Here is a 13,649-nt window from a genome sequence, read left to right as displayed (position 1 = left end):
GTGAGTGTTAGCTTTCAGAAATGTACTGAAATGGCGAAGTGTTAGGAGACAATTCAGTATCTTAACCAGACTTTTTATTATCAAACAGCTCGATTAAATCCTGGAGGCCAAGTCTGAAAAAAAGTAATCGTTTAGTACTTCAGGGTGTCCTGCTCAGCGAAGATGAAAGTAAACATCAGAGAATCATCTTGCACCCTGGCTGTCCGTTAGCCAAAGTCTTCCCCTGGTCCGTCAAATTTTACGGTCCGTCTAAAAAAAAAAAACCTTTCACTAAAAACAACGTTCCGGGTGGCGAAAGCTCTGAAATGACCTTTTAGTATTGGTATAACCCTCACATCTCGAATGAATCTTTATTGGTGAGATATACAGATCCCACTTATTTTTCAAGTCATGGACCCAATCCCTGTGCACTAATGTCTTTTTACCTGAAAAAAGCACTGTCAGTATGTTTGCTATCACCCCATCTGCAGCACCAATACAGGATATAAACAGCATAAACCATTAAAACAATGCAACCTGTTTCCCTGCAACACATAACTGTTAAAAATTAAACATTATAAAATATGGTCATTTTTATTCAAATGCCTTTTAGTTTTTAAAGCAGCAATATGCAGTTTGATTTCATTTTGTTTTATTTGATTGTAAATTATTTTTTAGCATTGTGTCCAATAATAGGCACTTTTAAAGCGGCTTCTACTTTTTGTTTGTTTGTTTGTTTTGATTTGTCTATTTGTTTTTCTAACCAGGCTGCATTGGACATAATTCTCTCAAATGAAAGTCTATAATGCATGCATGCATTTCCTCACAAGCTACATTATTTTTGGGAGCGATTTGCATAATGACTGTATAAGACAGAGATGGTAATGTAATGGCTCTTAACAATGTTAATTATCAACTGTAAACTATATCTCATCCTACCACATACTATACATTTATTATTATTATTTATTTTTAAATAATGTTTTTTCATTTGTTATAATGAAATAAAACTTACACTGTAACCATGTATAATATATGTGGCATTTCTGTATTTATTTGTTCATGCCAATAAAGCAAATATGAATTTGGTAAAGTAAGAGAGAGAGAGAATGCAGATAGCTCCGCTCAATGGGGGAGAGAGAGTGAGAGAGAAAGATCATGTGTGATGTGGGAGTGACTGGGAGCTACAGGTTCAGTATAAACTGACTATGGATGCACGGATAACACACAGTACTGTTCCAGTGTCTCTTTTGTCCAGTGTTTCCTGGCACTCAGTGATGATGAGAGAGGAGGGTACTGAATAAAGAGGAACTGCAGGGAATTCACATAAAATATCAAGGTAACTCTGACAACATTTGAATGTACATGTGAATTAATGTAATATCTGTGCTTTGATCATTTTAAACATTTTAAATTCAAATTTGACATTTTCCATCTCAGAAAACATCTCTGCCTGCTGCAACTTCAGTGCCTTCTGCAGAGCCACAAGGCTGCCTGAGAGGAAACTGTGGTTTCAGCGTTTTTTCTAATGTAATTTCTACTCCTGTCATTTATTCTAGCCGTCCATTCTTCTCCAGGACTAGCTGTGATGATGGAGAAAGCTGCACTGCTCCTGTTTTGTTGCCTGGTCATGTCTTTATCAGGTTCCCCGCTCTACCCATCCATTAGGTAAGTCCTGACAGATTTACTGAAATTTTTCACCTCTTGTTCATTTCCATTATTACTGTATTTATAAGTGTTTTTAAAGTTATTTAAAAAGCTTATGCCTGGTCAGCTCAGCGGCTCAGATTTATAGTTGCCTATTGATGAGAAAGAAGCGGGGAAGACTATTGGTTTGAATAAAGGATTTTTTTTAATTGTGATACTGACAAATTCAAACACTACTCTAAATACACTCTGTAGATTATCTGCATAAAATAAATGTTGCTAAGCTTTAGAGAACAGCCTATGTCTTTACCAAGTGAGATGGAAAACATAAAGTTAACTTAAACATTTAAGATGAACAAGTCTAATAACACACAGAAAATAACACTCAAACCTGAAAGTTAATGACTTCTTATGCTAACAGGAGCCAAGGTGTCTGGATTAGTCACTTGCACATGTTGCATTTACACAACAGCTTGATCACAGTGTCCTGTGTCAAAGCAGAATATGTCATTTTACAAGAGCTGGAGCATTTTGTACTTAGACTGAGGATCATCTTCGTCATCAAAACTCTGCATTATAATTCTATCAGTTTCTCTTTTGGGTGAAAAATTGTCAGTGTGGTTATAATGTGTGTGAGGAATTTTGAATACAGTGTTCTATTCGTTTAGTTAATGGGGATATTTCTCAGGTTCGGCCAGAGGGACACATCCATCCTGATGACATCTTCTATAAATAATCCAGCAGAGAAGCTGCGCGATGACACAAGTCCTCCCAGGGAGCGAGCAGAGTTACGGTCAGTATGTTAATGTGGACTGAGTGGCCAATGTAAAAGATGGCTTAAAGGCTCCGTTGACCTAAATTACATTTAAAAAAAAACACATATTTTATGTTTCTCATTTACCTCTCATGGTATCTACCAATGTAAGGCAGATACATTTGAGATATCTGCCTCTAAGACTTCAGCCTCCACCCCAATACAATACAGGTGAATGACATTTCTGTTTATGGTGCACACAGCATTTATATTTAAATTTACATTTATATTTAATTGAATTCAGCAGCACCATGTCCTTTCATAGGAAGTGTCTGACAACAGTTTATTATTATTATTATTATTAGTAGTAGCAGTAGTAGTAGTAGTAGTATAATAATAATTATTTATTAATTCAAAAGTAGTTCCAAAGAAATCTGTTGACAGCTCAGACAAGGATATTTCAAAGATCATTTGTGAGAGAAGAAGCTGGATAATTTGAAATCCTCTGCACCCATATGTGCAGACAGATAACAGATCCTCTGTTGTTGCTTCACTATACTTGAATTCACTTTTTTTTCTGACAACTGTTGAAAAATGCTGTTGTGTAATAACTGAACTTACCTGAATTGTCCACTGTCTGATTTTTAGCTCAGGACGTCACGCTGACGCCATCTTTACAAACAGTTACAGGAAAGTCCTGGGCCAAATCTCTGCCAGGAAGTTCCTTCAGACAATCATGGGCAAACGGCTCGGGTAGGTGTTACTAGAGGAATGATGTCACTCCGGTATATTCAAATCCAACAGGATATCGACAGAAACATTGTAACATGAGTTGTTGGTGTTTTTTTTTCCATAGTGATGAAAGCGAGAGCTACATGAAGCGTCAGTCAGGCATCTATGAGGGGACGTATAAAGAAGATCTTACATCCATTCAGAGCAATCGGAGATACAGAGTGCACGGGAATGCCATGGGGCCCAGGTGAATCAATACTATCAATACACCCATGGAAGCTGGAACATACAGACATTCTAATCTGATGATGATGATAATAATAATAATGACATGTTAGTCTGTCACTAACCTGAGTTTCTCCTCTGTACAGACTGCTGAGTTGAGAACTGTGGATCGGACAATCAGAAAGCTGCCAGTGCTCAGCACCCCTTCACCCCTTCACCCCTCACAACCATCACCGCTTGTTTTCTTACACCTCCTCCGACCTGCTCTTTACAAATGCAAATCAAATTGTCATTTTTCTATTCCCATTAAAAGCTGTGAAGAAAAACCTGCAACTCAGCTCATGACTGGAAAAAAAATGGCACTGAGGAACTTTTAAATTGTCTAATCTGAAATAGCAATAATGAATAATTAATGAAATCTCAAGATTCATCTCAGAACCAGTGTGGTGAGAGAGAGTAAAAATGTATAAATGATAAAGTTTTGAGGTGTTTGTGCTTTAATTGAGGTAATTGTTTCCATTTTTATCCTTCTTTATCCTTCATTTCAGAGGAACATATTGCACTTTTTATACCTCTACATTTATTTGACAGCTATAGTTAATGTGTCACATTAAGATGTTGTATACAAAACATACAGGACCAGATTAGATTCATTTAATGAGCTGTGCCTATTCAGTTGCCCAATTAGTCATGCAGCCCTAAAAACATTCAATCAGTTAATAAGAATGATGTATTGACTAAGATTAAACTACCAAATGTATTTCAAATGAGCTCCACCTAAACCAGCGACCTTAAAATGCTGCAGCGTTGATTGCATCTGTAATAATTATCCAATAATATACGTAATAATGTCATTCTACATAATGAGTACTTTATGTTTTTAGCTTTTACGCCCATTTGTTCACACGTCAGTTGCCTGATTCGACCTCCTCTCAGGACTATGTGGGCGCTCAATCCACATTTCTCACTCTGCTGTGAGCTGCGTGGCTCCTTTTAGACTGGGACTCCTAATAGAATTTCTTAAATGCAGATCATTTGGCACAGCAGGAAAACAACAGGTGAAATTAGCATCAGTAATGGCTGCATTCCTTTCAGAGCGTTTCAGGACGCTGCTGCTGCTGCTGTGTTTGCTGGTCACTGGTCTGGTGTAATGGGATGTTTAAATGGAATGAAGCCATCATTATCGTTATTAATGACACCGGACCAGTGTTTTTTTTTTTTTCTGCTAAGGTGATTCAAAATGCCTGGCCAATGTGGAGTTACATCAAGAAGTAATCGTTTTTCGCTCTTAGAAATGAAATGTCGCATTCATAAATAATAATAAAGTGGTTATGTTTCAAACCCCTTCTCTCTTTCTGTTACAATCCTCCACCACCGCTCAGCAAAGATACACCTGTAGGAAAAACAAGACGGAAATTATGAGGGACAAAACAATAAGTATAAATAACTACATGAATAAATGCAAAATAAATAAATTTTGATAATGAAAAATTCTATTTCTGTATTTTTACATTATTCATTTATATGTTTTATCCTTCATTGGGGAAATGTGCAGCAAAAAAAGTAAAAAAATGGTTTAAGGTGTTCCTGATAGTTTTACCTGAGGATGTGAATACTTCTTTCTCCATTGCTTCTTTGTTTAAACTGCAGCAGACTCTCCTGTGTCTCCCTGACTTCTGTTTTCCACTCAACCTTCACAGTCTCAATCCATTCAGAAGAAATACTTCATTAATATTTAAAATATGCTCTGTGTTGCTTTTTATTTTCTCTTCTACAGAAAGACGCACAAACTTGGATTCACCTCAATTTCTTTATTTCCTCTTCTTCATTACAAAAACATCATATCCGCAAATTGCCCGTATTTTATTATTAACAATTTTTCTGGGGGACGCAAACTCTGTATCAAATGGGAAGCTACTGCTCCTCCGACACATCTGACGCAAACAGGCAAAACACGCTGGCGTAGTTAGTGATGATCCAAATGTCAGTGCTCCTGCCAGTGGTGTTTTACCATGAAACATGTTGACTCAGAACTTCAGTAAGGAGGTGAAATGGGCACTGAGCAACAACAAAGAGGAATGTACAAAAAAAAAAAAGAAAAAAAAAGAAAAGAAAAAACACAAATGAACCCAAATTCCATCAAGAAAACCACAAATAAAAATCCCAGCTCACTTAGAAAACACTGGCATGTTGGACAGTAAGAAAACAAATCTCACAGGAAGATGAAGTGCAATGATCAGTAGCTTTACAGCCCTCAGTGAATCAGAGAATCTGTTTGTCCTCAGACACGCTGTCATGTCTCAATTTCTTCCGTTTGGCAACACAGACAAACTGCATGTTTAAGCTGTTGATTGGACTCTTGAACTGCCATGCCATGTTTAAAGTCTGATTTTGTTGAATGACTCCTTGGAAACAAAAAGATGATCTTCGTCAGTGTCTTCTTTTAATTTTTTTCTTGCTCTTATTTTTTCTCAATTCTGTGGGAGAGAGGAGAGAGTGGATATTAGTTATCACCAACATGAGACGAATGAATGATTGAAGGGTTAATCCATGCATTGTAATGTGCAACCTTCCACAACAAACAGAATGTAATTTGGCAAGAGCAACAGACAAATGTCCCAGTTTCAGATAGCGCATACTTTGGTCCATGAACACAAAACATGTCACTCAAACGTGATGGTACAACCAGAACCATGAGTTTAACCACAATGGAGGGATTACCAAAGTGCTGCTATGGCTATGGTTGTAATGATCATGGGGGAGGGGGGGGTGGTGGTGAGTGAGTGATAAGGCAAACCAAGGGGGAGGGCAGCAAGTACACATATGTGAACACTGGAGTTCAAATGAGTGAGCACCACACAGCCATGCACGCTGCCAGCCAGTATGGAAATGCACACTGTGGATGCCCTTACTTCAGCCTGGAAGCACGGCCGAGTCATTTGTTACAAAAGGGGGCTTTATCGTAGGCTCCTATACTTTGCCAACCTACTACTTTGCTCTGCGGCAATCCTGAAAGAGGAGTAAAGAGACAGCGAGGTGTGGACAGAGGGGTTAAAAAGTGAGAGACTGGCAGGAGAGAAGGAAGCAGAAAAAGTCCTGACTGAAAAAAAAAAAAAAGACATTTGTGAAATCAGTAATTGCAATATCGTACTGGCTTAAAAGGGTTAAATGGGCTGTTGTAAGTGAATAATTACAGAGTGACGATTTGAGTCTGTGGCACAAGCTACAAATTGCTCACTCTGGCCCTTGGAGGGCTCTACATATTGAGGGTGTGAAGAAATTGCCCACTCAGATCATCACTCGTGCAGATTTTGCCACCGAGCTTCTCTCCTGGTCCAAGATCTCCTCGCATTGAGCCTGGCACTGAAATCAGCCTCTGGGGACCAACTGAGGAGCTACACATATAGAACAGGCACTTTCCTCAGGTTTGGAGCTAAGAACTACCGAGAGGCCTCAAAAGACCCGAGTCCTCGTCGTCTGAAAGGGGCTAGGCTTTCTCTCTGGGATAAAGGACCCTCTAGGAACCATTTGTGCCAGGCACCATCAGGAGACATACCTCTTGACTGCTTTCTGGGCCAGCATGCGGTTCCCGGCGAGGAAAGTTACACCGCCAATAATCGCCAGGTACTTCAGAGTCTGGAACATGTTCAGGTGGGTCCAGTAGACGTACATCAGGCCCAGCATGGCTGAAATGAAAAAACAGCCGACTTGAGAAGACTTGAACATCAGCATCCAAACAAAACAGCTGCTGGGTAAGAACGCCATCTTGAATATGCTACCATATTAACATTAGCTACTATACGTCAGTGGTTCACCAAGTGGATGCAGCAGCACCTTGAAACTGGTCAAGATTTATTTCCATCTTTTCTTGTAAAATAATTTTTAATAATGTTTTGCCACAGTAAATAAAACCAAGGCAACATTTACATTAAACACATTTTATATTGTGTTTTCAGAGCTGTAAAAACACAGTAAACAACAAAATCAAACAAATCACAAATCATTTCAAAAGGCCAGTTTGCTGTTAGGGCCACGGCTAGAGGTACATTTTTCCATGCAAAGTTTATACGTGGAATTTCATTTCACTCCATTATGATTATGTACATTGTAGGGCTGTCCCAAACGATTATTCTTTCAACGATTAATCTAGCGATTATTTTTTCGATTATTCGACTAATCTAACGATTATTTTTTTTATCAACCTAACAGTAATTTTATTGCAATTATTTTCCAGTTAGTCATTTAATATAACAATTTGCCCCGTCCAACACACACACACACACACGCACACACACACACTGCACCAGGGTGCTTCCTCTTTATGTGCTCGTGCATGACTGTCGTGCTAGTGATATGCCATATGCACTTTGCAGAGTCTGCAGACTACTGCATGGTACCGCACTGTTGGTGTCAAGATTAAAGTATTCCCAAACTTTGGAGGACCGTGTGCGAGCCTTTTTTGCCGCGTTTTGCTCCACACGCTCCGTCGTACTGCTGGTAGACGCCGCCATGTTGTTCAAATAGATTACACAGACGCAAATCATTCACGTAGTCAATGACTTCAATTACGTCACTGCGTTGTCCCAGCCCTTGCGCTGCGCTTGTATCCGGGTAAACCAAAGACAATGGATATAAATGGTCCCATTAGAAAGTTCCAGTTTTGTTCTATGAACATTTACCCTGTGTGGTATCTGTGATGAACATTTCATTTTAAAGACGGGACTAACCTGCGTGTCCCACATGGAACAGAATGGTGCTGGGAGAGAAGCTGAAGTTGGAGATGTTGGCTCCGAGCTTAAACCACTAAAGAGGAGAGGGGGAATAAAAGACAATGTGATTTTCATCCCCTTCAAGAGCTGCAAACAAAAGAGCTGAAAAATTGTTTACAGCCTCGCACACAATGCACTGAACCACTGTAACAATAACTATTACTCAGCACTGCAAATGCCAGGGAAAAAATACCTCATAGCTTTTGTGATTTCAAATTAAAATAAGCATAATATTCATGCAGTGCTGGAGCCTCATTCACTGTGTATGAAGCCTTCCTGCTGAAGAGCTTTTCTGGAAAATAAAAACTAGACCACACTGTGTATACAACAACAATAACAAAGCTGAATGCTCTATTAAAAAATTGTTGATTAATAATGGATGTAGGTTGGCTTTTAGTTGTGCCCTTAAATAGGATAAATGATTTATAAATTATCTCCATACAGTTTAGCCACAGCAAACATAAAAATCAGAAAAACAGGAAGCATTTTGTTCCAAAGTTTGTAATATTACCAGGATGAGCAGAAGCAGGAAGGGAGACAGGATGAGTGCAGTGAAGGTGTTGGACACCACAGTGGGAGGCTTCTTCTCTGGTTCCCTGAATAAGTGCTGCAGAGACAGAGAGATTTTTTAACAATTTATTACTATTTCATTTCCTGTTGTCATGCAGTAAATCAGATCCAAATAAGGACCAAGTTATATTACCTGGATCTCTGGTTTGGGTACATAAAGAGTCTTGGGCTGAATGGTAGCTGGGGCCTCTTCATCCACAAACTTCAGAACAACATCAGCCTTTCAAAACAATTTCAGAGGTTCAGTATTGACTTCTCATCGTCTGGTCATTCAGTAAATAATCCTCATTACCACCATTAAGTCTGAACAGATACTCACCACATTCCACAAGATGGGATTCTCCAAGGTAGCGTCCCCAACAATTAGGTAGAGGGAATAGGTCCCGGAGATGGAGTCAAACTCTGATTTCCGCTCTGCTGTGTCCAACTCAAACTTGTACAGATTCTTGCTGTCGGGTTCAGCCACAAACACGACCTCTTGGCCAGTTTTCTGATTGTGCAGCCGGACAAAAGTCTGTGACAGAGAATGTGAAAAGGTCTTAATCTTAGGAAAACGTTGAGAGCTCCATTTTTTGCTAAACAGTCAAAGTGGCTGGTTGTTTTCATGATTGCTTTGACTAAGCAGTTGTACATTATAATGGCTGGATGGTCACAACAGTGATTATGAAAGCAGATGAAGTCAGCATCAACAGACAGACTCTGATTACATACCTGGTGAGGGGTAAGCTCCACTCCGGTGTTGACGTCAACCAGCTGGAAGGACATGGCAAAGTTCTGGTGGCTGTCTGCGGTGAAGGAGCTCTTGGCTTTGGAAGGATAGTCCACTCTGTGTCATTTAAAAAAAGAGGGGCAAAGCATTCAGTATTCCTCTGTCATGCCACTGAGTTTCAGCGAGAGGGAATTCACTCGTCAAAGTTGTTTTCTAACCTGGTGGTCTTTGTGCCGATGCTCTGGTCCTTATCCACCACAGAGAGGTCCATGTTAGTAACAGCCACCTCAGTGGACACCTTTACTTTAAGCTACAGGAGGACAGAGTCAGAACACGAGTCTATATGAGCACATTATCATTTTGCATCACTTTGTCATATCAAGGAGACCAAATAGATTTAAAGGGGGGGCTCCAGATTCTCTTTCTATCTATCTATAAAGTAGTGGAAAAAATGATTATTGCATATGGTTATAGTGCAATAAAGAAGTATAACGCTGTCATCCTGCATGGTTCTTACAAGTCTTGTTGTATCATTTTTGTTTAAACCTGTTTTTACTGTGTTGCCACGTTGTGAAAGACAAATGTCCATTTTATGCAAATCTAATGGACCATAAAGTTTTATCTTCTATATCTTATCTGTATTATCACATTTACATGCTCCTTCCATACTGAGTATATTCAGTCAATTATATGCGTAATGACTGGGTATCACTGTAAGGACAAATTCTTTTGAATTACTTTTATAAGAAACGGTTGTAGACTTGAGATGGCCTCAATGAGAGAGCTCACCTCACCTTTATTACGTTTTTCTCTCTCCATTTAATTGTACTGCCGTTTATTTGGTCTTGGGTGAGACTTCTAGCCATTTTTTTCTATTTCCGGGAAAACTAAAAACTGACATAAAGATAAAGATAAAAAACATATGGGTGTGGTATATGTTCTGCCCCTGGCGGCCTGTTCTGTTAATCTTTTCTCTATGTTGATTTTGCTATTAAAAAACATTAAAACTCAAGTGAGTGAGTCCAAGTTGACGTGCTTGCAAGAACCTTATTTCAGCAATAATGGCTTGAAGATGGGTCAAGCTCAACAAATGCTAAATAAGACATTTACTATAATGCAGGGCTTTAAAAGTTCCTCCAGAGCCATGGAATGACATTACACAACTGTGTAACCTTCATGTGTAAAATGTGTGGATTGGCCCTTTAATTTAAATAAATGACTATGTAACCTGCACATAGCTGGCAAGTAATTATAATTATGTACTGCCTTTTCAAGTTAAATATAATAACTAAGTACAAAATCACCTCGACGTGATTGGCAACCAGTCGGCTATCCCCAGTCACTGCAATGGTAAACTGGTAATATCCACTGGCGGGCTGGTTGGACATGAAGTTCAGTTCAAAGACGCCACTGAAAAGAAGGAAAAAAAAGAACGATACAGTGCATGTTAATTAATAAACAAATAAAGAAGGTGAATCTTGTAAAGAAATGCATATATATCTGCCAGCTGTTGGGACCATTTTAAAGTAATGAGGAGCATAATGTAAAGCTAAGACTCATCTCTAACAGTACATACTCATTAAGTGTGAAGGGCACTTGGCTGAGGATGATGCTCTTGGAGGCCACAGCATACGCAGACTCCACCAGCACATTGGCTGAGGCCAGAGGTTGAGACATGACATCAGTAACAAGGAGCTGTGAATGCAACAGTGAGACAGTGTCACTACATGATGATTAAAAACCAGACAGAGGACTGTAGCCAGCTCGATATCCAGCATCTGTACCTGCAGGGTTGGCTGGCTGTGGGACACTGTGGCTGGGCCCTGAGCACTGACAATGACCGGCACGTGGAAGCGGTTGCTGGAGAGAGCGGCGGCGGCACTTGCCACACTGAAGGCCTCGGCCAAAGAATCCCAGGATTTCTTGCTGAAGATGGAATTCACCAGCTGGATGACCTGGTCCTGTGGGGTGGGGGGGGGGGTGGGGGGACCATAAACTTCAATCAGTTTCAAGGAGAAAAACAAGAAGAAATTACAAAATCTGAAATAACACTTGAAGGAGAGATATCATACCTCCTTGAGAGGGGGCTCCATGTCCACATGATCTGACAGGGAATAAGCAGCAGTCACAAACATGGCAGTTGCCTCGAGTCCCTCTTCAAACTGAAGGTAGATACCACCGAGGTCATCCAAACGAGCTGTCAGATCCTGAGAGGAAAAAGCATAAATATCTTAAAATCGAATTCTACTAAGAAAAAACAAAAAACAAAAAACAACAACAACAACCAAAAAATACAACAAAACAACAACCACACTGTGCATTAGAGTTCAGTGTGTCTTGCTGTGACTTAAAGAACAGTGACACAGCACCACCTGTTGGAAGTTAAAGTGCTCACCTCGATTTCCTCCAGTATTCCTCCGAGCTCTGCCTGCTGGGAGAGGCGAGCTGCTGTTTGCAGAGCTAAGGTGATACTGTCCAAAGAGAACATAGTTTGTTGTGAATTAATTATTCAAATAATTTGTTCATGAGCGTTCTCTAAACACTCTACTAACACTTTACTTACGCCATAACATTGTCCTCCTTGTTGATGCGAGCTGTCAGGGCACCTACAACTTCCTGAGATGCCAGAGGAAGTCCCAGAGAGTTGAGTGCGCTCACGGCTCGATGGATCTGCGTCATGGTTGAATCTTCACTAACTGCTGCCAGGAGGATGTCGCGGGTTTCATTGGACACAGGGATCTATGGAGTGAACAAAAATCTCATGTCAACTGTTCAGTACTTTGGTGTTTGAATTATAATACAGCCTTAACCACTTTTTCACGTCAATGTACAGGCCAAACCAATTATGTTTTACAATTATTTTACCATCATTATAACTATATGACGGAATAAGAATGACCAATCATGCAGATTCAAAATGCTCAAAGAAATATTACTAGACAAATATGATGAGATTGTTGTAAATTATTTTTCTATATTGTCCAGTTGCACCACACATTTATCTACTCCAAACTATGTGTTTAATGATAAACATAATGGCATTAGGACAATTTAGACAATATTTCCATACCTCACATCCTGAAATGGCCTGACTGGTCTCAGCAGCAAAGAAGATGGAGTCAACACTAGTGGGATCAAGCTGGGATTTGAGGAACTGGCATACTTGCTACAAAGAGAAACACATTTAACAAAGCATTAAATGTATGTGCAAATTATTGAATTATTAATAGAGTCCAGCCTTCTATGTCAGGATTAATAACCATAAGGGATTGATATTTCTTACATTGTGCTCTGAAACGGCCGCTCCAAGCTTGGTAAGACCCACAACAGAATAGTACGCGGACTCCAGGTCAGTGAACTGTTGGCTCAGGAGGTTCTGCAGTCGGGCCACATCAGGCAGCGAGAGGTGGTGCGCTGGTGTCAGTGCCTGAGCTCCAGCAAGAGCCAGGCTGAGGAGGAAGCACCCGAACAGCCCTGCGGACACAGAGCGGGGAAAAGGTTACCCATCGGCTGGTCCAAACGTGTATTTATACATTATCGCCGAGGAGAGGAAACATAAACCATTTTTATAATACATTATCTTTGTTGGCGATATGTATTCATTCATTGAAATTACGCTCTCTTGTTCATTGCAGGGTTAGCTACGAGGCGAACAAGCTAACATCAGTAGAAAGCAGCACACTGCATGCACCGGGCGGTATTTTTGTCCCAATACTTACACTGGTAGTTCAGTAACTACATACACAGCGTAATTAAAACAAAAAACATACATATCTAACAATACATTCGGAATTAATGAATTAATTCACTTACTAGACCGGTCCATGTCTTGCAGTCTTATGCAGCGTCACCAAAACCGACGATTTCTTCCGGTGTCTCAGACAGTGAGCTGTCACCAGAGGTATAATATCCGGTGGTACATTTTACATTTCAAAATAAAAGCACAAGGCAATGATTTTTTTTTCAAAGTACACGTAGAAAAAAGTTAAGATATAACATGTAATTTAATTTAATTTATCAGTTATTGTGTTAATTGTTACGCTATGTGATAAACTGGTGTATTCATAATGCAAACCATGCAGGATCTAACATATTCGTGATAACTTGTGATTATGTAAAAAGAAAAAAGAAAAAAAAAGGTCCCATAAGGTTCTGAGCTTTGTGGTGCATTTAATTATAGCAGGTAAAATTTCACCTGATATTTATACATAGGCTGAATGTGCCCAAAAATATAAACATAATCTTCCATGTATAGGTATTTTGT

The 13,649-nt window shown here is 39.6% G+C and overlaps 2 protein-coding genes across 3 annotated transcripts; one reads left to right on the top strand and one right to left on the bottom strand.

Moving 5' to 3' along the window:
* Positions 1-1,201: 1,201 nt before the first annotated feature.
* Positions 1,202-4,679, top strand: ghrh (growth hormone releasing hormone). Its single transcript, XM_056401772.1, has 6 exons — positions 1,202-1,318; positions 1,539-1,647; positions 2,315-2,419; positions 3,029-3,133; positions 3,237-3,359; positions 3,484-4,679. The coding sequence occupies exons 2-6, from the start codon at positions 1,568-1,570 to the stop codon at positions 3,494-3,496; spliced, it is 426 nt and encodes a 141-aa protein (XP_056257747.1). The 5' UTR covers positions 1,202-1,318; positions 1,539-1,567; the 3' UTR covers positions 3,497-4,679.
* Positions 4,680-5,133: 454 nt separating this feature from the next.
* On the bottom strand, positions 5,134-13,275 carry rpn2 (ribophorin II). Of its 2 annotated transcripts, XM_056363476.1 has the most exons (18): positions 13,199-13,275; positions 12,669-12,859; positions 12,456-12,551; positions 11,949-12,124; positions 11,781-11,856; positions 11,458-11,592; positions 11,170-11,346; positions 10,962-11,080; positions 10,690-10,795; positions 9,604-9,695; positions 9,388-9,502; positions 8,996-9,190; positions 8,810-8,896; positions 8,618-8,713; positions 8,065-8,140; positions 6,894-7,023; positions 6,250-6,346; positions 5,134-5,814 (listed from the first exon to the last, which is right to left on the bottom strand). In XM_056363476.1, exons 1-17 carry the CDS (start codon positions 13,209-13,211, stop codon positions 6,295-6,297), a joined length of 1,932 nt encoding a protein of 643 aa, XP_056219451.1. In that variant the 5' UTR covers positions 13,212-13,275; the 3' UTR covers positions 5,134-5,814; positions 6,250-6,294. The 2 variants fall into 2 exon arrangements, with proteins under 2 accessions (XP_056219451.1, XP_056219458.1); XM_056363483.1 differs by lacking the exon at positions 6,250-6,346.
* Between the last annotated feature and the right edge of the window lie 374 nt (positions 13,276-13,649).

The sequence above is a fragment of the Seriola aureovittata genome, chromosome 2, assembly GCF_021018895.1.
Source record: "Seriola aureovittata isolate HTS-2021-v1 ecotype China chromosome 2, ASM2101889v1, whole genome shotgun sequence".
Classification (NCBI taxonomy): Eukaryota; Metazoa; Chordata; class Actinopteri; order Carangiformes; family Carangidae; genus Seriola; species Seriola aureovittata.
The sequence above is the reverse complement of the archived record's forward strand: the minus strand, read 5'-3'. Positions and strand labels throughout refer to the sequence as shown.